The following is a 24,020-nucleotide window of genomic DNA, read 5'->3' as shown; positions in this document are numbered from 1 at the left end:
CGAATGCTGCCTTCCCTCCTACTTCAAACGGATTGAACGTCAATGGCCGTCAGTGGCAGCCAATGCCAGGCAATGAGGTAATTTTGGGCTATTTAAGGTCATTTACCTGTTGATTTTCAGTTACTTCCTGTTGATTTTGGGGTATTTTACGGTTCACTTACTGTTTATTTTGCGTTACAGAACAGGAAGTGACTTGAGAATCACCCAGTGACTCAAACGCAACAGGAAATGACCTGTAAATGCCCCGAAAATAGGACAGATTGAATGTGAATGCTCTGGTTTCGAACGTTCCCAGTCTAAATGGATTCGGCGTCGTACACCGTCAATGCAGCCTTAGAGTTAACTGAGACACTATTATGGTGGAAGATTTTGGTAGCAACTTGTTAGTTCCTTTTTATTTTTTAGACATTGACACCTTTTTAAAACGATACCTCGATTCTTGGCTGGAGCATATCGATAAATTTTTTGTGATACAAATTATCACGATATATCACCATTTCGATATTTTGTCACACCCTTAAATTTGACTAGAGTCATCAGATCAAGGTTTTAAATAACTTCCTATACAATCCTGACCCACCTTAAACTGCCTGCTGTTTTTTTCCCTAGGACTTCCCCAGACCAAGCTCGGAAGCTATTTGGAGACACGAGTGAATGACTACATCAAACGGCAAAACCATCCTGAGGCTGGCGAGGTCACCATTCGTGTGGTCCATGTATCTGACAAAGTGGTTGAGGTCAAACCAGGGATGAAGTCCAGGTACGATTGCACATATTTTTAATGAACCTATCGCTAAACCACGCCCTCAAATCAGAAAACTTGGACACCAACTGAAAGACTGTTAAAGTTGCATTGGAATGTACTTTGTGGTCGGGACTTAAAACATATTTTTTCTAACTTTAAAATTATTTTAATAATTGTAATTCCGGCACCAGGTACCCTGAAAGCTTGGGGGGAGGAATTTTTATGTGCCTTTTTCAAAGCCTAAAAGAAAGCTCGCCAAATGCAAGCTAAAGATAAGGCTCTGTCAGTCGCTCTGTGGCTGTGCTCAATTCGACTGCACGCCGCTCTCACCATTAACTCATTTGCTCCCAAAAACGTATAAATGTTTTCTTTTTAATTGTTTCAGTGTCCCAAAAAGGTATTTCTACCTCTTTTACGTTTTTTTTGACAAGAGGCATCTCTAGGTCCTGATGCACCTAAACTGCAATGCACAATGCTCAAAACCCATTTTAAAGCAATAAAAGTGGCCACTGGAGGGCAGTAGCGCATTTTGTAAGAACTCGTCACGGGCCAAGAAAGGAAGTGAAGAAAAATAGTCAGAAACTGAAGTTGGAGGGATCTTGTGAAGACGCGTGAGAAAAAGGTGGACCGATCGGGGGGAAAAAAGGCAAACGACACTGGAGGAGTGTTTTGAAAAGAAAACGAAACTATCGTCAAAGAAGGATTTTTTAAAATTCTATCTGGATGAGACAGATGGTGATGAGAGAGAAGTTCACCCTGTCTGCCGAAACGGGCACAGCAGCGTCAGGTTCCACACGCGTTCAGCGGAGCTCATGTTACGTTACTCCTAAGCCCGAGGTTGAAACCGACGATGAAGATGATGAAAAAAGTGAGACCGATCTTGATCCGGACTCATCACATTACTGGGAGCCACCTCTTTCAACCGGGAGCAGCCGAGAGCCTTACCCGTTGTTATGTGCGCAAATAGTTCAATAGTTTAGTTATGTGTAAATAAATTGTTACTTTGGAATCAAAAGCTCTATTTGTCTTATTGTTTGTTATTTTGTAGAACGAAGCATTATTCAGATGTTTGGCATGTCACAAAAGCGAAAAATAGCTGTGTTAAAGTCAGTTATGTTTGAAATGTATGCTTTTACAAAAAGCTCAATTTCTGTTTTTTTCATCAGAAATTGGAAAATAGGTCAAACTAAGCTATTTTCTAATGCTGATTTCTAAAGAATGGAAAAAGATATGAACTTTTTTTCTGCTGAAAGAAGAGTCTAATCTTTCTTTTGGTGGGTTCCATGTTTATATAGCAATAGAACAGAATTTTCTGTGGGCCTTGCAAAATCAGTCAAAATCCTGTAAAACGGCCGGGAGCGAAGGAGGTTGCTCCGGTTAAAATGGCTGGGAGTGAATGAGTTAATGTCTTGAGTATTTATTTACAACATATTCATGTTACAAATGTACTGTATTTTCCGGACTATAAGTCGCACCTGAGTATAAGTCGCACCAGCCCAAAAATGTGCAATGAAGAGGAAAAAAAAAACATATGTTGCACCAGAGTATAAGTCGCATTTTGGGGGGAAATTTACTTGTAAAATCCAACACATAGAACAGATATGTCATCTTGAAAGGCAATTTAAAATTAAAGTACAATAGAGAACAACATGTTGAATAAGTGTACAGTATGATAATGTTACATGATGCATGAACAACGAAATGCGAACGTGGCCGGTATGTTAGGATAACATAGCTATTAAGAGTTATTCAGATAACTATAGCATGAAGAACATGCTAACAAGTTTACCAAACCATCAGTGTCACTCCAAAATAACGTGAAATGATTTGATAACGTGTTAATAATTTCACACATAAGTAGCTCCAGAGTATAAATCGCATTCCCAGCCAAACTATGGGGGGGGGAATAAATAAATATGGTATGTTTATGATTTAAGTTGTTTATTTAAAACCGCTTATCGCCACAAAAGTTTCTGGAACAAAATCTGATCGGGGGGAAATACCTGACAGAACACATGACATAACGTTACGAAGTAGCGAACGTCATAGCTAGCTAGATGTTCGGCCTGTGGGGTTTCTCATTTTTCAGATGCAAGTGGTAGCGTTTCGCCTCAATTATAATAATGGTCCCCTCTGTAAAGTATAACCTTCTGATGCATAAATTATGGAATCCTTGGTCAAGACTTTTTTCTAAAGTGTTTTTATTCTACGTACAACATAAAAATGTTTTATAAAACATAAAAACAACATACAACATAATTTTTTTTTTTTTCCCCCCAAATGATTAAAAAAAAATTTTTTTTTTACATGAAGTTAGACATGTCCAATCCAGTGGGTTCCATGCATCCGCACACTCGACATAAAACAGTGAATTTACTATTTAAAAAAAAAAAAAATATATATATATATATATATATATATATATATATATATATATATATATATATATATTAGGGCTGTCAAACGATTAAAATTTTTAATCGAGTTAATTACAGCTTAAAAATTAATTAATCGTAATTAATCGCAATTAATCGCAATTCAAACCATCTATAAAATATGCCATATTTTTCTGTAAATTATATATATATATTCTGTAAAATAAATTGTTGGAATGGAAAGATAAGACAAGATGGATATATACATTCGACATACTGTACTTAAGGACTGTAGTGGGCATTTCACTCTACTGTCATTTAAATCTGTCTATGCTGTCCTCACTCCGAAGCGTTTACTTTTTCCAAAGCTAGACAGCTAGTGAACAACGCCTTAATAATCGGACTTCTTCCTTTTTCATCTGATTTATTAATAAAATGGCCTCAAACCATTGTCCTCTTTAGACCGTAGTAAAACTACAAAAAAAAGTACACAAGCATTGCATTAGCAACAACGTTAGCTTAGCACGCTATACAGGTTCACTAAACATAAACAAAAAGCGTCTCATACAAAAAATATAACATTTCGCTTACTAACATAATATGTACATTCTTTACAACAACCATACTTACGGACAAATCTTGTCCAAGGATCATATAAGCACAACATTACAACGTAGACGTCAGCCCGAGACGTCTTGCAGCCATACTGAACTGGCAAGAAAGCAATAAACCATGTTGCAAAGCGACCACAAGAGTTCGCTGTTAGACTGCACAAAAAACCTTGCTGTAAAACTTACCAAAAGACAGAATACCGTCTGAGCGGGACATGTGCGTTAATTGAGTCAAATATTTTAACGTGATTAATTAAAAAAATTAATTACCGCGCGTTAACGCGATAATTTTGACAGCCCTAATATATATATATATATATATATATATATATATATATATATATATATATATATATATATTTTTTTTTTTTTTTTTAACTTGCGTTCGATTGTAAATACAGAAACTCTTGTTTCTTTTTATGGTTTGATAAACATTTCAACGATTTTTGGGATATTTCAACACTATAGGCCTGAATAAGAAAACCAATGAAACTTCAAGTTGTGTTTCCACACCTAAGTACCAATATGTCTGTTGTTGTCTGGCAGCCACTCATCATCACTGTTGTCACTACTGTCATCATCACTGGACCTGTAAACTGCCTTATTCTTTGTTGCTTTGAAGTCTATAAAATGCATATGGTAATGCAAACTACAACCAATCTGCACAAAAATGTATACTTTAAATTAATTGCTTATAATAATTACATACTAACTTAATAACAAAAACAGTCATAAAAGCAGTGACACAATTATGTGATTTGTGTTCAAACATATACTGCGGGATGCATGATGTCCACTTCATTGGACCGTAGTTCATTGTAAATTTCTATGTATTATACACAGATATTTCATATTCCAAACAGATACTATCTTTCCCAAGATGTTACTGTATATCAAAATTAGGGCTGTCAAACGATTAAAATTTTTAATCGAGTTAATTACAGCTTAAAAATTAATTAATCGTAATTAATCGCAATTAATCGCAATTCAAACCATCTATAAAATATGCCATATTTTTCTGTAAATTACATATATATTCTGTAAAATAAATTGTTGGAATGGAAAGATAAGACACAAGATGGATATATACATTCAACATACGGTACATAAGGACTGTAGTGGGCATTTCACTCTACTGTCATTTAAATCTGTCTATGCTGTCCTCACTCCGAAGCGTCTACTTTTTCCAAAGCTAGACAACTAGTGAACGACGCCTTAATAATTAGACTTCTTCCTTTTTCATCTGATTTATTAATAAAATGGCCTCAAACCATTGTCCTCTTTAGACCGTCGTAAAACTACAAAATAAAAGTACACAAGCATTGCATTAGCAACAACGTTAGCTTAACACGCTATACAGGTTCACTAAACATAAACAAAAAGTGTCTCATACAAAAAATATAACATTTCGCTTACTAACATAATATGTACATTCTTTACAACAACCATACTTACGGATAAATCTTGTCCAAGGATCATATAAGCACAACATTATCAGCCCAAGACGTCGTGCAGCCATAATGAACTGGCAAGAAAACAATAAACCATTCGTTGGACAGCACAAAAAGCCTTGCTGTAAAACTTACCAAAAGGCAGAAGACTTTCTGAGCGGGACATGTGCGTTAATTGCGTCAAATATTTTAACGTGATTAATTTAAAAAATTAATTACCGCGCGTTAACGCGATAATTTTGACAGCCCTAATCAAAATATTTGTTATTTTTACCACTGTAGCTCTTCGGGCATAGAAGTATTGACAGGATATGCCAGTTGTTGTCGGCTATCTTGGATTCAGAGGATATCTGTACTTGCAATTACACCAACTGACCACTGAATTGACCTAAATAGAGTATGGCGGCATAGACCACTCCTAAGGTTGCTGTGCAGTTAAACCATAGAAACCAATGCATTAAAGTGAAAGGTACCATTCAGAAACTGTCCACTCTATTGACCGTTAGCACCAGAGGGTTAATACTATGGCCATTCCACTGCATACTGCAACCCTCTCTGTCTGTTTTTAGACAAAATTCATTTAAAAAAACAACAACAAAAAAACAGGTCTATTAACTACCTAGTAGTGCAAATTCTGAAATTTGAACTCCTGCCATCATCCATAAATCGTTCGTTCACTCAGTCACTGTCACTAAGAGAATTTGACTGAGCCTTGGGTTGTCAGTTTTCCAAGGGGGCGTGGCTTAATGATACGTCCATTGTGTTGGCCCATTTAGATATCAATCCATCTTTCCCATAGAGTTGTGTGAATGAAAAAGAAATGAAAAGTCATCCGTTGAACACAAGCTTTACCTAATTGAATTTGGATAGATTGGGGAGTTTGTTGACTTAATGACTTGACATATTTTTCACACAAGAGCGTAAATGCCCTGTTAAACACAAATTGGTTTATTGATTAAGTCCAACAGTGCAGTAATGAACCGTATGTGCATTAACAGCTGCAGCTGGAATATTACAAAGTAGACCTCTGTGCTAATTTAGCTCATCCCTGCATTTTATTTGTTCTTTTACCAGGTTTGTGGACAGTGGCGAGATGTCAGAATCTTTCCCATACAGGATGAAAGCCTTGTTTGCTTTTGAGGACATTGATGGCGCAGATGTGTGTTTTTTTGGAATGCACGTTCAAGAGTACGGCTCTGACTGCCCCCCTCCCAACCAGAGACGAGTGTATATCTCTTACCTGGACAGCGTTCACTTCTTTAAACCTCGACACCTCAGGACCGCTGTCTATCATGAGATCTTGCTTGGTTACCTGGAATATGCAAAGAGACTAGGGTAAATCAAGTTGTAATGACCTAGAGAAAACCAGAAAAATCCAAAGCAGTATCCTCTGTAACTGAAAATTCTACTGCTTCAGGTTTACAACAGGTCATATCTGGGCGTGTCCTCCCAGTGAGGGCGATGATTACATTTTCCACTGTCACCCTGCGGACCAGAAGATCCCCAAGCCAAAAAGACTGCAAGAGTGGTATAAGAGGATGTTGGACAAGGCGGTCGCTGAGCGCATTGTCCATGACTACAAGGTAATACTTAACCTTTCAAATAAATTGCACTAAAATCTGACAAATATTCCGTTCAGTATATGAAGGGATGTCCCGATCGCATATTTTTGCGGCCAAGTCACCAGTTTTTGACAAACTGCCGATACGGAGTCCCGATCCGATACCGAAAAAAAGTTTCAAACATGTTACTGTCACACCATGCCACCTTCATAATGCGAATGATTTTTAAACAAAAATAACGAACAGAAATGCTTGTCTTTATTACATGCTTCATTGAGTGAGTCCACTCAAATCCACTCACACTTTGACGCTCACGCTGCTGTTCTCAGCAACACAATGAGTTGCCACAGCACACTTATGCAAGTTTAACGATGATTGATACATTTGTGCCTTTGATCGTAGAGCTACCAAGCTTCTCTGGCAAGATCAAAACTACAAACCTGTCAATCATTGTTAACTTTTAGTACCAAACGCAAGCTGGACAGTTTGGCCGCACTGCTAAACAGGAGGGTGGGTGAAAGGCTGTGGCGCTGTACGAGCATGAAGCAGAAAAACTAGGGCTGTCAAAATTATCGCGTTAATGGGCGTTAGTTTTTTGAATTAATCACGTTAAAATATTTGACACAATTAACGCAGATGCCCTGCTTAGACAGATGTAAATGACGGTACAGTGAAACGCTCACTTGTTAATTGTGTTTTATGGAGTTTTGCCGCCCTCTGCTGGCGCTTAGGTGCGACTGAGGCTTCAGCACCCATGAGCATTGTGTAAGTAATTATTGACGTCAACAATGGCGGGCTACTAGTTTATTTTTTGATTGAAAATTTTACAAATTTCATTAAAACGAAAACATTAAGAGGGGTTTTCATATAAAATTTCTATAAATTGTACTAACATTTTTCTTTTAAGAACTACAAGTCTTTCGATCCATGGATCGCTTTAACAGAATGTTAATATAATGTAAATGCCATCTTGTTGATTGATTGTTATAATTAACAAATACAGTCCTTATGTACCGTATGTTGAATGTATGTATCCATCCTGTGTCTTATCTTTCTATTCCAACAGTAATTTACAGAAAAATATGGCATATTTTATAGATGGTTTGAATTGCGATTAATTGCGATTAATTACGATTAATTTATTTTTAAGCTGTAATTAACTCGATTAAAAATTTTAATCGTTTGACAGCCCTAAGAAAAACATAAATATTTTAAATTGGAAACCCGATTCCGATCCTCTGAAAAATGGCACAATCGGCCAGATTTCCGATCGGGACATCCCTATTGATATGCCACCCTGCATCACTCCAAACTTAACAGTAGCTTGTTAGTGCAGCTAAATCTGCATGGTGCTGTGCCGCTTCCCAGTCACAATTCATTGCTGCTCTTTTGGGGTAAAAGCTACGCTTCTGACTGGTGCTGTGCGATATGGAAAAAAATGTCTCAATATGAGCCATTTTATAAACAGTATGACTTAATATATTTTTAATTATTTGGTGAAAAATTATTATTTGACAATTATGACAGCTTTTCTCAAATTGAATTAATTTTTTAAATTGATATTAAACTGACTTGCCACCAATGTAGTAGCACAAGTAGTGCTGCAAACTAAAACTATCCAGTGTAAACAGACACACTTTTTGAACAGAATCTTGTTTTGGATAGACTGCTGGTAGTGGAGTATAAATGCTGCCACAAAGGGGAAAAAATAGGTTTTATGTTGCGTATATATAAATCTATACATATTAGGGGTGTAACGGTACACAAAAATCTCGGTTCGGTACGTACCTCGGTTTTGAGGTCACGGTTCGGTTCATTTTCGGTACAGTAAAAAAACAAAATGCAAAATATAAATGTGCTAGTTGTTTGTTACACATTTTTGTGCTTTCAACAATAGGAACATTAGCCTATACAAAGCTAGAATTCTGCTCAAAAAGTAGCGGGTATTTAAAGATAATCCAACAACAATTTGCCTTTCAGACTCCGCATATTGGTCAGCTTTCTTTCTGAAAGAAAGAAGTCCTGTGCTAAAGAGAAAAGCAATCCCAATGACAAAGATTTTAACATGTATTTTACAAATGAAATGCCTTACTGAAACATTTTTTTTTCTTATGAACGTTTTTCAAAAAGCTTTATTGGTGGATTTTCTCAAGTTAAAGCGCCACACAGAAATTAATACATTTAATTGTGTAAGCAGGATGTATGTATTATTCTTATTATTTAATTACAGGTGTTTTAGCTCATTTCAATTTATTTTATTTAAATGGGCTATTATTTATTTTATTTTATGTTTATATTTTACAAATGTGATGTAGTATTCATTTATATTGTATATTTTATGTTGTATAACTTGAGTTCCTATGTGAATATTAGTTCCTACTTGTTTTGTTGTGGTAGGATGGTTTTGTATTGACCCCGGGGTCGTGTTGGTTATTATTATAGCAGAGAAGACAGCAGTAAATCAACAAAGACAAGTCAACTGTGCCCCGATCTACCAGTCAAGAGATCTGATGCACTCAAAAAGTAGTTTACGATTGCATATTAGTTTGAAAATCGACCGGATCCACCGTATTATTACACGAGTGACTTCCTGCCCGATCCTAGCTAGTAGTCTTGACTAGAGGTGTGCAAAATTTCCGATTCTTAGATTATTCGCGATTCGGCCGTGGAAGATTCAAGAACGATTCACAAACATCTAAATTCCGATTACTGAAATATGCCAAGTAAAGCGAAAGTACAACACACTCAGCGCGCCCGCGGTCAATGAGGAACGGAGCGAGAGTAGCTAAACATCATGCTTCTCATTACCCGGCCTCTCGGGTAATGCCAATGCTCAACTCACGGCTCTAGCTCAACTCATGCCACGAGATAAAAAAACACAATAACATACCTGACTGCTGCCGAAAAGCTGCTACAAAGTACATCCACATAATGTTACGGTAGATATCATTTATATAGGACTAGATGCAATATAGATTCGGTAGCGTTAGCAGCACACCTACAAAAAGCTAGATGCGGGCGTTAGTAAACGGCCGCCGTCTTAAAGCAGTACACTTCCCTGCAAGGCTGTTGTAGCGAACCTTCCAAGCAAACCTAATTAACTTTTTATCTAAAATACTCCTAAATCGGTAAAATATTGACTTGAATCTATCTTTAAAATAGTTTTAAAACTTTCACATGTCGAAAGTAGACAAAAGGGAAATTATGAAATAACGGGAGCAATTTTAACAACTTTACGGTTGATTCACAACATTAAATTAATTGAATGTAGTTTAAAGCTGCTGATACAGAATGGGGACTGGAGTTTTTTATTTAGTGTTATTTTTGTATTTGTATTTGTTTACTGCTATATGTTAACTTGATACTGAAATAGTAGTTTGGTTTAGCCTGAGAGTATTTTTGAACAATTTTGGAACTAATGTACAAAACATCAAAAAAAAAAAAAAGGAGGGGGGTGCATCAATAATCGTTTTATAATCGAATCGGAGCCTCTGAATCGTAATTGTAATCGAATCGTTAGGTGCCCAAAGATTCCCAGCTCTAGTCTTGACGCAGGAGGGCCACGTCTCGCGTCAAATAATAAACTCTGTCGTTCTTTTCGCCTGCGTCGCGTTGAGCCGCTTCTGGGACGCACCTAACACGCGGCCGCACTGCGACTGGTGTGCATTGGCTGATTGACTCTAACGCCCGCGTTTCACCGCGTTTTCGCGGCGGCCATGTTGTCGCGCCGTTGACGTTTCTGGACTGTCCTACCGTGTTGGTCCTCATTATAGTAGAGAAGCCAGGGTAAATATAATCTACACAAAGAAACTGTAACCCGATCGACTCACAGCCTCGAAAAGTAACGGTTATATTACGTCAGAAACTCGTTCGGTACACATCCGACTACCCCGTACCAAAACGGTTCAATACTATTACATGTACCGTTACACTCTTAATACGTATGTATCTTTTACTTTTTTTTATGTTCGAATGAAATCATAGAGAGTATGCTACATATTTTTGCAACTGATAGAGTTGTAACAGTAAATAAGACCTGTGGCTCTAAGAAGTTGTGAACAATGTCTTCCTCAGGACATCTTCAAACAGGCAACGGAGGACCGCCTGACCAGTGCAAAGGAGCTGCCATACTTCGAGGGAGACTTTTGGCCCAACGTGCTAGAGGAGAGTATCAAAGAGCTAGAGCAAGAAGAAGAGGAGAGGAAGAGGGAGGAGAACAGTACCTGCAATGAGAGTACTGATGTACGCGTGGGTCTCCGTGACAGTTGTTTTTCTTGTGATTATATATTATATTGACTTCCAAATGCCAACAGGCTACAAAAGGAGACAGCAAGAATGCCAAAAAGAAGAACAATAAAAAGACGAGCAAAAACAAGAGCAGCTTGAGCCGAGCCAACAAGAAGAAGCCGGGAATGCCCAACGTCTCCAATGACCTGTCCCAGAAACTGTACGCCACTATGGAGAAACATAAGGAGGTTTGCACTTTGACACACATTCTATAAAATTAACAGAAGAGCATGAATTCTGTTTGTAAAGGTTTGATAAATCAAAATTTTCCCCCCAATTTAATATGGTTCCATACCTTCATCAGGTCTTCTTTGTCATCCGACTCATTGCTGGCCCCACTGCCAACTCATTGCCACCCATCACGGACCCTGACCCTCTGATGGCCTGTGACCTGATGGACGGCCGTGATGCCTTCCTGACGTTGGCGAGGGACAAGCACCTTGAATTCAGCTCTCTCAGGAGGTCCATGTGGAGTTCTATGTGTATGTTGGTGGAGCTCCATAACCAGAGCCAGGACCGTTTCGTCTACACATGCAATGAGTGTAAACACCATGTGGAAACGCGCTTCCACTGCACTGTTTGTGAGGTAAGAATTGGGTTTGATGACATCTTGATCAATTCATAATTTTTTTTCCCCTTGAGCTTCTCTAGTGTTTTAACCATGAAGACCCACTCATGCTCATAAACAAGTTCACCGGTCAAATTAACTAAACTGATTACTGTGGCCAGTTTTTTTCCATTTTATGTTTTGCAACTGTCCCAAAACTGTAAATGGGAAAGAAATTTGGCATTTATTTTTCGGAATGCAGTTTTTGTGTTGGATGGGGGGAAATAACCTTAATCGTCTCGTATTCATTTTCTGTTTGAAAATGGAAAGCACAGATGATACAGTGGTACCTATACTTACAACATTAATTGGTTCTAGAAGTCTCGTAACCTGAAAATTTCGTAAATAGAGACGCGTTTTACATGTAAAGGCACTAATCCGTTCCAAGCAGTACTGACACATCACAATAATTTTTATAATTGGGGTAAAACCAGAATAAAACAGCCAAACATATTTGAATCATTCCATGTACCTTACTTAACCTTACCTTACCTAGCCTAGCCTAACCTAACCTTTAACACCAGTGATGAAGTAGATTATAGAACAAAATGCCAAAAATAAAATACTGTGTACAGTGGGGCAAATAAGTATTTAGTCAACCACTAATTGTGCAAGTTCTCCCACTAAAAAATATTAGAGAGGCCTGTAATTGTCAACACGGGTAAACCTCAACCATTAGAGACAGAATGTGGGGGGAAAAAAACGGAAGATCACATTGTTAGATTTTTAATTAATTTATTTGGAAATCATGGTGGAAAATAACTATTTGGTCAATACCAAAAGTCCATCTCAATACTTTGTTATGTACTCTTTGTTGGCAATAACGAAGGCCAAACGTTTTCTGTAACTCTTCACAAGCTTTTCACACACTGTTGCTGGTATTTTGGCCCATTCCTTCATGCAGATCTCCTCTAGAACAGTGATGTTTTGGGGCTGTCGTTGGGCAACACGGACTTACAACTCCCTCCACAGATTTTCTATGGGGTCGAGATCTGGAGACCGGCTAGGCCACTCCAGGACCTTGAAATGCTTCTTACGAAGCCACTCCTTTGTTGCCCTGGCTGTGTGTTTGGGATCAATGTCATGCTGAAAGACCCAGCCACGTCTCATCTTCAATGCCCTTGCTGATGGAAGGAGATTGTCACTCAAAATCCTTCTATACATGGCCCCATTCATTCTTTCCTTTACATAGATCAGTTGTCCTGGTCCCTTTGCAGAAAAACAGCCCCAAAGCATGATGTTTCCACCCCCATGCTTCACAGTAGGTATGGTGTTCTTCAGATGCAATTCAGTATTCTTTCTCCTCCAAACACGAGAACCTGTGTTTCTACCAAAAAGTTCTAATTTGGTTTCAGCTGACCATAACACATTCTCCCAAGCTTTTGGGGACACGTCTGGCTGTGCAGGATTTGAGTCCCTGGTGGCGCATTGTGTTACTGATGGTAGCCTTTGTCACTGTGGTCCCAGCTCTCTGTAGTTCATTCACTAGATCCCCACGTGTGGTTCTGGGATTTTTGCTCACCGTTCTTGTTATCATTTTGACGCCATTTTGACGGGTGAGATGTTGCGTGGAGCCCCAGATCGAGGGAGATTATCAGTGGTCTTGTGTGTCTTCCGTTTTCTAATAATTACTCCCACAGTTGATTTCTTTACACCAAGTGTTTTACCTATTGCAGATTCAGTCTTCCCAGCCTGGTGCAGGTCTACAATTTTGTCTCTGGTGTCCTTCGACAGCTCTTTGGTCTTGGCCATAGTGGAGTTTGGAGTGTGACTGACTGAGGTTGTGGACAGGTCTTTTATACCGATAATGAGTTAAAACAGGTGCCATTAATACAGGTAACGAGTGGAGCCTCGTTAGACCTCGTTAGAAGAAGTTAGAGCTCTTTGGTAGCCAGAAATCTTGCTTGTTTGTAGGTGACCAAATACTTATTTTCCACTCTAATTTGGTAATAAATTCTTTAAAAATCAAACAATGTGATTTTCTGCCCCCCCCCCCCCCCCACACATTCTCTCGTGGTTGAGGTTTACCCATGTTGACAGTTACAGGCCTCTCTAACCTTTTCAAGTAGGAGAACTTGCACAATTGGTGGTTGACTAAATACTTATTTGCCCCACTGTATCTTGCTGTTCGAGTGAGGCAATGTCCTCTATCACGAGATCGATGGCGCCTAACGCCAATCTCAGTCTTCGTGACACAAAAACGCGTGGAGACCTATGCTCTAATGTGCTACTAATGTAATGAACCATCTGTGGGCTAATAACTCTTCGTGTGACTAACGCTAGGTTCATACTGCAGGTCTTAATGCACAATTTTGATTTTTTTTTTTTTTTGGTCATGTTTTTTTGCGTGTCCGTTCAGACTGCCTTTGTCCATTGAGCCCATTCAAATATCACGCATGTGCACTAATTCGCAGTCCGAGATGCGATGCGCAAACTAACCCGCATGCGCAGGAGCATCAAAACAAATGACTATACATGCTGGTTCAACGTCATTCTAGGGTGATCATATTTTGATTTCCAAAAAGAGGGCAAAAATAACAGACAAAAATTCTCACAGCCGCGTTCAAGCTAGGCGCTAATGCTGATGTACAGCTCCATACCTACCGTAGCTCATGAATTCCGATTTGGGGGACTTGACAGTTCAGACTGCAGCCACATTCTGGAAAAATATGGCCCAGATCAGATTTTAACAACATGCGAAAGTGACCCAGATCGAATTTGAAATGCTCCACTTTTGTGCGACCTTTCCTGTTCAGACCGTCAAGTTAATGCCTCACTCGAGTCGGAAAAACACAAAAAAGTCTGATTCGTGCATGAAGACCTGCGGTATTAACCTAGCCAAAAACACAAGGTCCCTTTTGCTCATTTGGCTCAGACGTTGAAACGCAGTATAAACAATAACAGAGTCGTGCCTGTGTACGTCATCATACTGCGACACCCAAGTTGAAATGTCATCAACAACAGGCCAATAGGAGAGCGGAATTCCATTACAAAGCAAGATGGGAAATATGACCAATAGGGCAGCAGGATCTTATTTAAAAGCAGAAAGCAGGAATTACATTTATATCTTTTACAGTATTGTATAGTATTTTTGCCTCTCGTAACCTGAAATTTCTTTCTTAACAAGGCAATATTTTCCTGTTTAAATGTGTCGTAACCTGAAAATAATGTTTGTCGAGAAGTTCGTAAGTAGAGGAACCACTGTATATTGATTCATACCAGCCCTCACATAGGCACTGAAATACTGGAAAACCAGGCTAAATATGGTTATTTTAGGAAGCAACTTAATTGCTCCGTGTGGAATTCTGCTGATCACAGTTCTTTTTTGTGGTGCCCTTCTAGGACTATGACTTGTGCATCACCTGCTATAACATCAAAGGCCACGAACACAAAATGGACAAGTTGGGTCTCGGGCTGGATGACGACAGCAATAACCAGACGGCGGCAGCTACCCAGAGTCCGGGAGATTCTCGCCGCCTGAGCATTCAGAGATGCATCCAGTCGCTGGTCCACGCGTGCCAATGCCGCAACGCCAACTGCTCTCTGCCATCTTGCCAGAAGATGAAGCGTGTTGTTCAGCACACCAAAAGCTGCAAACGCAAGACGAATGGCGGCTGTCCCATTTGCAAACAGCTCATTGCTCTGTGCTGCTACCACGCCAAACACTGTCAGGAAAACAAATGTCCCGTGCCGTTCTGTCTCAACATAAAGCAAAAACTCCGGCAACAGCAACTCCAACACCGGCTCCAACAGGCGCAAATGTTGAGGAGGAGGATGGCCAGCATGCAGAGGGTGGGGCAGCCAGCTGGGGGTCAACCAGGAGGACCCGTTATGGGGCTTCCATCACCAGGCACAAACGGCATCACTGCGCCTAGTACGCCAACATCTGTTGGAACTCAACCTCCGACTCCTCAGACGCCGACTCCGACAATGGCTTCGGTCCCGCAGCAAGGATTGGGCCCCGGAATTCAACAAGCTCCTCCGCCGGGCTGCGTCCCCGTGCAAGGTGGCAAGCCTCTTCAGCAGCAACAGCTTCACCATCAGTTCCAGCAGATGACAGGTGGAGGAGGCAACACAGGGGGTGTGATGAACTCCCCTCAACATCAGCACCAGATGCTCCCACAGGTGCAACAGCAACAGAGTGGACCTGCAAACAACCATCAACAACTCCATCAACACCAGAACAATGCGCCCGCGTTCACCGGCAGGCCCCCTGGTTCCTCTCCGATCCATCAATCCCAAGGGAAACCGATCCTTGGCTCGGCGACGCCTCCTCGACAACAAGCCGGTTGCCCTGTTATGGCTGGGAATGTCGGGGGCCAACCCCCCAACCCTTCCCAAGGCCAGCCCACTCTTCTGCAGCAGCCGCCTTCCGGGCCTCCGCCAGCTGCGGTTGAGATCGCAATGAAGATCCAGAGGGTCGCCGACGCCCAGAGGAAGATGGCGTTGCAGAGACAAGCGGCTGCGGGCCTGATGCCTCCCCACCCCCACCATCAACAGGGCCAAGGTCAACAAATGACCATGGGACACCCGGGGACCGGCGGGACGGTCGGACCTCAGGGCATGCCACCGCAAAACCAAGCTGTGATGCAGTCTGCTCGGGTCCACGTGGAACAACAACAGAACGCTCCGGCCGGGATAATGGTTGGCACTGGCGGGCACGTGCTGCAACATCAACAACAGCAAGGCAACATGCCACAAGGCCAGATCCCATCTCAGGTTCAACTCCAACAGCAGAGGATGGGCGCTCCACTTCAAAATCCGCAACAGCAGTGGTCAGGCCAGGGGATGCCACCCCAGCAGAGGCAGGCCATGATGAACCAAATAGGTCATCAAGCTATGATGGTAGCGCAGCAGCAGCAGCAGCAACAACAAGCTTCGAGTCATCCTGCGATGATGAACATGTCGCAACAGCCGCCACCGCCACAAGGTGCCACCCCTGGTGTACTTGGAGGTGCTGGCCCAGTTTCTGGCATACCAGGAGCCGGTGTGGGTGGCAACATCACACAGGCGGCCCTCCAGGATCTTTTGCGCACTCTCCGCTCGCCCAGCTCGCCGCTCCAGCAGCAGCAAGTCCTCAACATCCTGCGTTCCAACCCTCAACTAATGGCTGCTTTTATTAAACAAAGGGCCTCCAAGTACAAGGGGGGTCCCGGAGCCACCGGGGGGCCTGTTGGTAACGTCATGGCGGGAGGGGGCCCGCAAATGAACATGAATGCGGCAGGTGCGGGCCAGTCGGGGATGCACATGGGGGGTCAGGGTGGGGCGAACATGCCTACAATGGCTCAACTGCAGCAGGTACAGCAGCAACAGATACAACAGCAGCAGCAAATGCAACAACAGCAGCATCAGTTGCAACAACAACAGCAGCAGTTGCAACAACAACAGATGCAACAACAACAGCAGAGACCAGTCCTCGGTGGTTTACAACAGCAGCAGGTTGCAGCTCTCCAGCAGCAACAAGCTAGCGGAAGAGGTTTACAGGGCCAGGGACCCCAAATGGCAAATCTTAACAACCCCCAATTTCGAGAACTACTCATGAGGAGACGACAGCAGCAGCAGCAGCAACAACAACAACAACAACAATCACAGCAACAACAACATCAGCAGCAAATGGGAGTTAATCACAGTCAGTTCCAGCAACCGCAACCCCCGCAGGGTCAGGCTTACATGGGCCAGACTGGGATGCAGCCGCCAGTCGGGCAGGGCCCCCAAGGTGGCCCGCCCCTCGGTCCCCAGCAGTCGGGAGGTCCACCCGGCCAGCCGGGTCAGCCTTACCCGGCTTCAGCCCAGCAACAAGCCACGGCCGCGATGCAGCAGATGCTTCAGCACCAACACCACCTCCAGATGCAGCAGCAGCAAAATGCTATGGCGGGCCTGCCGGGGGGCGATTCAGGGCCCGGGGGCGGCGTAGGACCGCCGCAGCCACCTCAGGGTCCTCAAAACGGCCCCCCATCTTCTCAGGCCCTCCTTCAGCAGGCCCTTCACCAGAGGCTTCTTCAACAACAGCAGCAACACCTCGCCACGGCGGGCTCTCCGGCTCAACACAGCAATCCCATGAGCCCCCAGCAGCCCCCCCAGATGTCCCCGCACCCGCACCTACAGGGTCAGACGCTGCCCACGTCCCTGGCTAACCAGGTGCGCTCCCCTCAACCCTCACCTAGACCTCAGTCGCAACCGCCACACTCCAGCCCGTCGCCGCGCATGCAGCCCCAGCCGTCCCCACACCACATATCCCCCCAGATGCAGACGGGCTCCCCCCACCCGGCCCACTTGAACCAGCACCACCCCGGTATGGTGGCCCCCCCTCCGCAGCAGCCTTCGTCCCAGCAACAGAACTCTTTGGAGCAATTCGGCTCGGACCAGAGTGCCATGTTATCTCAGCTGAGTGGGATGGCGGGTATCCACGGGCAGGGGGGAAACAGTCAGGACCCACTGGGCCAGACCATGAATCACAACCCTTTAGACATCATGTAGGAATTCTACTTCACGTGTCATGTCGAGCTGGGAAAGAAAAAAAAAAAAAGCTCAGTTTCTTCGCACAAACTGCACTCATCCAGGACAGTGTTATCTATCTTTAATACTTAGCCTTTCTTTTTTTGATACTATAATTAAATGTTATTTAATTTTTTTTCAATAAAGATGCATTGAACTGAACTTCCTATGGGAGATGAACAATAAATCAAGCAGTCATTAAATAAATTAGAATAAATGAATTGTAAGTTATTGCCGTTTAATATATTTTTTTGCCAATTGTGGACAAAGGGGAAGAAGGGGTTCTGCTCACACCCTTGTCCGCGTCTTGCAGAATTTAAGATCACGAAAGGTGATATTTTTATGGAAGCCTGTCATTTTAAGTGCTCGCAAATTTACTCTGGCTGCCATTGACGACGATAGACGTCCAATCGTGCGGCTCTTAAAAACTAAACCTCTTAACTGAGTTTGCCACTAGTAGACGTCCAATCTATTTGAAGTGTGATGCACCAACCCTCCCACTTCAAATGGACTTGGACGCCTAACGCCATCAACAGCAGTCAATGAGAGGAAGTGGCATAATGCAAGTAACTTTTTTTTTTTTGTAATTATTTTTTATTGGATTGTTTCCTGCCACTCAGATTTTATTTTTTTCAGAGTGAAAATTATATTACTGTATCATTAGTGTTGCACCGATACGGCATTTAAATGACATCGGGATCGGCGAGTGCTAAGAAAAAATGAACGTGTCGATGATCTGAAATATGTATTTTTGAGATCTAATTTCCAATGGCCGCCATCTACGCACACTTGCCCAAGACATGATAGACATTTAATTATGCGGTGTTCAATCTATTTGAAGTGAGAGGGTGGCAGCGAATGAACGTTCGTTCATTCGCTGCCACCCTCCCACTTCAAATAGATTGGACGCCCTGTGCCGTCAATGAGTTAACAATGTCTGACCAAGCTATGATAGCAATTACTTAACATTTGAGTATGCAGGAATTTAGTATTAAATATGTACCTGTAACTAATGCCTCCTAGCATGCATTGCAGCGCTATAGATGTAAATAACAATACAATTTCATGTTCTGTGCTAATTATTTATTCAGTTACTGTTGTAGTTGTTTCATGAATTGCTAGGTATGTTATATGGTAACACTTTATTTGACAGCGGCGTCATAAAACTGTCATAAAACTTTTACTGAATGCTTATGACAGATGTCATTAAGTGTCATTCGGTAAATTATGTTACTAACTCCTTTTATGTCCAGGCAGATCTTTTACATCAATTCAAAAGTGAGATTATTTGACGGATAACGCTAAATGATGTCTGTTATAAACATTTGTTAATGTTCGTGACAGTATAATGTCATAATGATGATGGTATTATATGACACCACTGTCAAATAAAGTGTTACCAAATACCATAACTAGGAATTATTGAAACAACTAGAACAGTAACTGGAGAAATAATTAGCAGAGGAGTTTATTTACACCTGTAGCGCTGCAATGCATGTTAGGAGGCATGTTGGATGACAACAGTGTTGCCAACAGGTGGCAGCAGAGGTTAACTGTCTCTCCCCCAAGGAAGCAGTGATGTTCAAATGAAGCTTCCTGAAGCAATGAAACTTTGCAGCCAATAGGTTCAAAGCTTCATGGTGGTGCATTTGATCTTATGACAGTCATATGATACCTTTCTCAATTATATAGCATTTGTGCGTAATATCTTTTGGTGTAAATATCCCATAATACAGTGCAGGCCGCTGGGGCTTAGTCCAGTGCAGCTTATCTATGAACAAATGCCGTTTTCGTGTCATATTTGGTGGGTCGAGGCTTATAGTCGGGTGCGTCTTATAGTCCGAAAATTACTAGTTTACTTGAAATAAGTGAAATCATCTGCCAGTGCTTCAAGTAAATTTGACTCAGATTTCTTGAATTAAGAAAAATAGCTAGCTGAAAAAAGACAGCACTTAATCCTTAATCCTAAAAAAGCTTTGAAATATCAAAAATGTTCATAATACAAGAATATATATTGTTCAAAACATTATTTGAAAGCAAATTTTTTAAATTACCAACTTTTAGATGTATGGTCTCAATAAGAACAAATTGTAATAGTTTATTCCACTTAATTTAAATAAATGACTCATCAGTTTGTTAACTAGTCTTTAATACTCAAAACAATACGGAGAAAATTTTTTGACCAGATTTAAGACAAATTATCTAAATTAAGACTATAAATTTGCAGCGTAACCTCTGGGTACCTCACGATACGATTTGCGATACAAAGCTCACGATAACGATTATCTCGCTATATGGCGATACCATAGTTATGGATGCATGGGTCAGGAGATCATTCTACAATATACAATACAGTGGTACCACTACCTACGAAATCAACTGGTTCTTGAAGTAGTTTCATGACCTGAAAATGTTGTAAGAGACCTGTTTTCCATGTGAGTGCCCCCCCCCCACCACCACCACCACATTCAGATATACCATAATTTTCGCAATATAAGGTGCACCTGACTATAATACGCCACACACCAAATTTGGCACGAAAACGGCATAGATAAGCCACAATTGTCCTCACTGTATTATGGGATATTAACACCAAAAGATATTAACCGGTACCACTTTATTTGACAGCGACATAAAACGACTGTCATCAGACCAAATGAACCATTATTGCTTCAAGTACCTTCATTTGGTCATCACTGCTCCCTTGGGGGAGACTGTCAACCTCTGCTGCTACCGCTGTTGTTGTCCAACATGCCTCCTAGCATGCATTGCAGCGCTACAGATGTAAATAACAATCAAAATTCATGTTCTGTGCTAATTATTTTCGTCAGTTACTGTTCCAGTTGTTTCATTAATTGCTAGTTATGGTATTTAGTTACACTTTATTTGACGGTGGCGCCATAAGACTGTCATTAGACAATCTTAATTATGACATGACACTGTCATAAGCATTTATGAATGCTTATAACATGTCATTTAGTGTTATCAGGCAATTAATTATCTCACTTTTGAATGGATGTAAAAAATCCAAGCTGAACATAAATGGAGTTAGTCACATAATTTGCCAGATGACATTTAATGACATAAGCATTCAGTAATGCCCATGATAGTGTCATGTTATAATTATGACGGTCTTATGACACCTATAAATAAAATCAAATAAATCAACAAATAAGACGCGCTGGACTATAAACAGCAGCATTCAAAATGAAGGAAAAATAGCGAAAATTACAGTAACTCTTTCATAATGCATTAATAAAACGTTAGATACATTTTACAATTACATTATTGCACATTACACATAAAATTAGAGTTGTGCAATAAAAAAAACAAGGATAAAGAATAAGAATATAGTTAATACACTCATGTAAAGCTGTCGGAACACGAGGGGTGAATGAAGAGGACGCTGGGATACACTCGTACACATACAGTAGAGGTCCCTCTTAGCCAATTGGATACCAGGAATGCTAGGCAACAGCCAATGGCAGAGCAGCTATAACTATGTCATGTTCAGTAAACTCTGGGAGCTGCGAGTACCAGCCATACTGTACTTTTGCCTTTCATATCCTAAAATTTCTTTCATAACGAGGCAATATGTTCCCATTGAGGCATGCTGAATCTGAAAATTTTGTAAGTAGAGACATTCATAAGTAGAGGTACTACTGTTTGTTCAGTAAATTCGGGGAGCTGCGAGTACATGCCATACTGTATATTTGCCTTTCATATCCTGAAATTTCTTTCGTAACAAGACTCAATATGTTCCAGTTGAGGCGTGTCTTAACCTGAAAATTCTGTATGTTGAGACATTCGTAAGTAGAAGTACCACTGTATGTTAAGTTCAAGAATTCTGGGAGCTGCGAGTACATGCTATACTGTATTTTTTTCCCTTTCATATTCTGAAATTTCTTGCGTAACAAGACTTAATATGTTCCAGTTGAGGCGTGTCTTAACCTGAAAATTCTGTATGTTGAGACATTCGTTTGTAGAAGTACCACTGTATGTTACGTTCAGTAAATTCTGGGAGCTGCGAGTACATGCCATACTGTATTTTTTCCTTTCATATCCTGAAATTTCTTGCGTAACAATAGGCGATATGTTCCAGTTGAGGCGTGTCTTAACCTGAAAATTCTGTACGTGAGACATTCTTAAGTAGAGGTACCACTGTATGTTACGTTCAGTAAATTCTGGGAGCTGCGAGTAGATGCCATACTGTATTTTTGCCTTTCTTATCCTGAAATTTCTTACGTAACAAGAGGCAATAGTTCCTGTTGAGGCGTTGCTTAATCTGAAATTTCTGTATGTAGAGACGTTTGTAAGTAGAGGTACTATTGTATATACATAAATTTTTGGTCACTTCTAGTTGATTTTGGGGCATTTCCCGATCACTTCCTGTTTATTTCGGGTTACTGGACAGGGAGTGACCTGGGATTATCCCCAAAATTAATAGGAAATGACCTGTAAATGCCCTAAAATGAACATGTAGTGACCTATAAATGCCACCAAATCAGTCAAAATTGATTGGACATCTAGCGCCGTCAATGGCAGCTAATGAGCTAACACAGGCACTATTGTAGGGATTTTTTTTTTTATTACTGTATACAGTGAAACCTTTTTAAAACAATACAGTATATTGATTCCTGGCAGGGGCATATCGATAACCTTTTGGGATATATTGTCACACCTCTAGGAACTGATGCCAAAAAAAAAAACAACGTATCGGTGCAACACTAATTGTTATTGTCAATCCAAACATGTTGCATATCTTCTTTTTATGTTTGACTTCGCTTTATTTATTGTCTTCTTTTGGGTTGAGGGTTAAGTACCTTCATACGGCGCTACGGTGAAATATATTTTTGTTATCGTTTGTTCCAATGAATTCTTTTGGCTCACTTTTTATGTGTAGTTGTTTGTGTGTCCGGGCGGGAAAAATTCAGATGTCAGTGTTTTCGAGTCGGACACATTGAGATGTCCCAGCCAGCTTCTCTGATGGACATTCGCCACGCTGGAGGCGAAGCGTTCCCTCGCAAAACGTGCAGGCCCTCTCCCTCGAATGTTTGTGCACTCCTTCCTTAAAAAGAAAAGATTTAAAAAAAAATAAAATAAAATGTCTTCTGGAGCATGGGAGACTTGGGGAGGGGGGCTGCATACCTGTGTGCCTGTAATTTTCTTTTTGAGTACATCGGCTGGGATGTGAAACATGAGCGTGATGGGCTCCTTGTATTGTTTCTGTTTTGTTTTGTTTTTAAATTCTCCTGTTTGGACTGAAAGGAGAATGTTGATCCAAATGAACTGTGTTGCACAGAAATGAGGAGAATGCAGGAGATATGAAGACTCATTCTCCATCTTTCTGCCTCGTCCCAGTTGCTGCTTCCCCTTGGACTTCTACCCCTCTTATCTTTCTGCTTAGAACTTTGGGAGTTTATTTAATATTTTTTACTGTACAAAGGAAAAACTGTGGACTCAAAAACTTTTTTTTTTTTAAATAATAAAATGAAAATGAACATTAGTGATGTGAGTATTGTGTATGACTAAGAAATGGGGGTGGGAACCTCTTGGTACTTCACGATATGATTTGCGATACAAAGCTCACTGTAAGTGCCTAAATAACGTTTGGATAATTATTTGTTAATTGTAAATAATTTATTTAGGCCTACAAAACAAGTTAATTGTTATTTGGTTAAATAAGACAGGATTTTTATTTGTTTATTCAGGTTTGGTGGGACGGGCCTGTGACGTCATGTCGTATGATACAGTGCCCTCCATAATTGGCACCCCTGAAAAAGATGTGTTTTTTAGCTTCTAATATATATATTTTTTAATTCAAATAATATGGGACCTTAATGGGAAAAAAAGAGAAAAATCCAACCTTCAATACAAGTGCATTCAT

At 40.9% G+C, this 24,020-nt stretch overlaps 1 protein-coding gene across 9 annotated transcripts in view; it reads left to right on the top strand.

Annotated features, from left to right (window-relative positions):
* Positions 1-23,934, top strand: part of LOC130931667 (xaa-Pro aminopeptidase 3-like) — a 97,250-nt gene extending 73,316 nt beyond the window's left edge. For 3 of the 9 annotated variants that reach the window (XM_057860620.1, XM_057860616.1, XM_057860612.1), the window contains exons 24-30: positions 610-760; positions 6,257-6,517; positions 6,600-6,765; positions 10,819-10,986; positions 11,058-11,219; positions 11,336-11,617; positions 14,981-23,928. In XM_057860620.1, coding sequence (XP_057716603.1) covers positions 610-760; positions 6,257-6,517; positions 6,600-6,765; positions 10,819-10,986; positions 11,058-11,219; positions 11,336-11,617; positions 14,981-18,115 — 4,325 coding nt within the window. In that variant the 3' untranslated portion in view covers positions 18,116-23,928. Of the gene's footprint in view, positions 1-609; positions 761-6,256; positions 6,518-6,599; positions 6,766-10,818; positions 10,987-11,057; positions 11,220-11,335; positions 11,618-14,980 lie in introns of all 9 variants that reach the window. The other 6 variants (XM_057860615.1, XM_057860614.1, XM_057860618.1 and 3 more) reach the window with 4 other exon arrangements.
* The last annotated feature ends 86 nt before the right edge of the window (positions 23,935-24,020 follow it).

This window comes from Corythoichthys intestinalis, chromosome 16, assembly GCF_030265065.1.
Source record: "Corythoichthys intestinalis isolate RoL2023-P3 chromosome 16, ASM3026506v1, whole genome shotgun sequence".
Taxonomy (NCBI): Eukaryota; Metazoa; Chordata; class Actinopteri; order Syngnathiformes; family Syngnathidae; genus Corythoichthys; species Corythoichthys intestinalis.
This window is presented reverse-complemented; position numbering and strand designations above follow the sequence as displayed.